Source organism: Theobroma umbraticum, unplaced genomic scaffold, assembly GCF_002168275.2.
Source record: "Theobroma umbraticum cultivar Fairchild unplaced genomic scaffold, ASM216827v3 scaffold_56.0, whole genome shotgun sequence".
NCBI lineage: Eukaryota > Viridiplantae > Streptophyta > Magnoliopsida > Malvales > Malvaceae > Theobroma > Theobroma umbraticum.
In genome coordinates this window covers 8,470,911-8,472,088 of record NW_018397256.1, presented here as the reverse complement: position 1 = coordinate 8,472,088, position 1,178 = coordinate 8,470,911, and the positions used below count along the sequence as shown (strand labels likewise).

Here is a 1,178-nt window from a genome sequence, read left to right as displayed (position 1 = left end):
AGTTACTTCCATGGCACTGCAATTAGAGCCACCTTAACAGAATACCACAACCAGTCAACCACAAAGCAAGTGCACGAGGTGTATGAACCATTGCTTACCATATAAAGATCAAAAGCACCAGTCTAAAATACTGCTCAAAAATTAAATTATTTACAACTTCCAATCGCAGTTTCTATCTGGATCATAGGATGAGAAACATAAAAGCCACGCAAATTGATCTTAGTAAAACGAGCCATTAATATTCCCATAAAATCAATGATTTCCAAAGTTGTTACACCAAGAATTAATCTCACTCAAGCTGCACAATGGTACAGCCCTGAAATAACTAAAAACTAGATAATAAATGCAAGATGTCCTGCACTCAATGCGCTGAAACTACTAGTTATCCTGTCATGGAAAGGATGAATCACAAAAGTGAGACTGCATTACATGAAGCCTGCAGCAACTGATTCCAGAATTTAGATGGATGAGACCCTTGGGACATCAACAGGGAATCTATCGATCTCATCCATCCATGGGTTTTTCTCCTTAGCTGGATTCACTGTCCTCAAAGCCTTCCACACTGCACTGTTACACTTGAATCCGGAACCAAATGCTATTTGCCATGTTCTATCCCCCTTCCTAATCCTACCCTTAGCTTCTGAATAAGCCAATTCATACCAAAGAGAACTGCTGGAAGTATTGCCAAATCGGTAAAGAGTCATTCTTGATGGTTCCATGTGCCACTCAGACAGCTGCAAATTCTTCTCCAGTTCGTCTAAAACAGCTCTTCCTCCAGCATGAATGCAGAAATGCTCAAAAGCTAGCTTGAAATCTGGAATGTATGGCTTAACTTTCATTTTAAATAGTTTCTTCCCAACCAATGTACCAAAGAAAAGCAGCTGCTCAGACATTGGCAAAACCAGAGGTCCCAATGTGGTGATGTTGGTCTTTAAAGCATCACCAGCAACTGCCATCAGATCCTTTGACAATGTAACACCGACCTTCCCTGCAGAGTCTTCTTCCTGGGTAACACAGGAAAAGCACTTATCATCAGCACCCTTGTGAGTGCGCACAGTGTGAACCAATTCATATTTGGATCTTCTTCTGTCAGAGCGTTTGTTCGAGAGCAATATTGCAGCGCCTCCCATCCTAAACAAGCAGTTTGAAACAAGTTTTGAGCGATCATTCCCAAAGTA

The 1,178-nt window shown here is 41.3% G+C and overlaps 1 protein-coding gene across 1 annotated transcript; it reads right to left on the bottom strand.

Annotated features, from left to right (window-relative positions):
* Window positions 1-219: 219 nt before the first annotated feature.
* LOC110410368 (3-ketoacyl-CoA synthase 11) lies at window positions 220-1,172 on the bottom strand. The gene has a single exon (XM_021420018.2). The coding sequence runs from the start codon at window positions 1,128-1,130 to the stop codon at window positions 459-461; it is 672 nt and encodes a 223-aa protein (XP_021275693.2). The 5' UTR covers window positions 1,131-1,172; the 3' UTR covers window positions 220-458.
* Between the last annotated feature and the right edge of the window lie 6 nt (window positions 1,173-1,178).

Coding starts and splice junctions, on each gene's coding strand:
- LOC110410368 (XM_021420018.2), bottom strand. CDS start 1,130: ATGGGAGGCGCTGCAATATTGCTCTCGAACAAACGCTCTGACAGAAGA.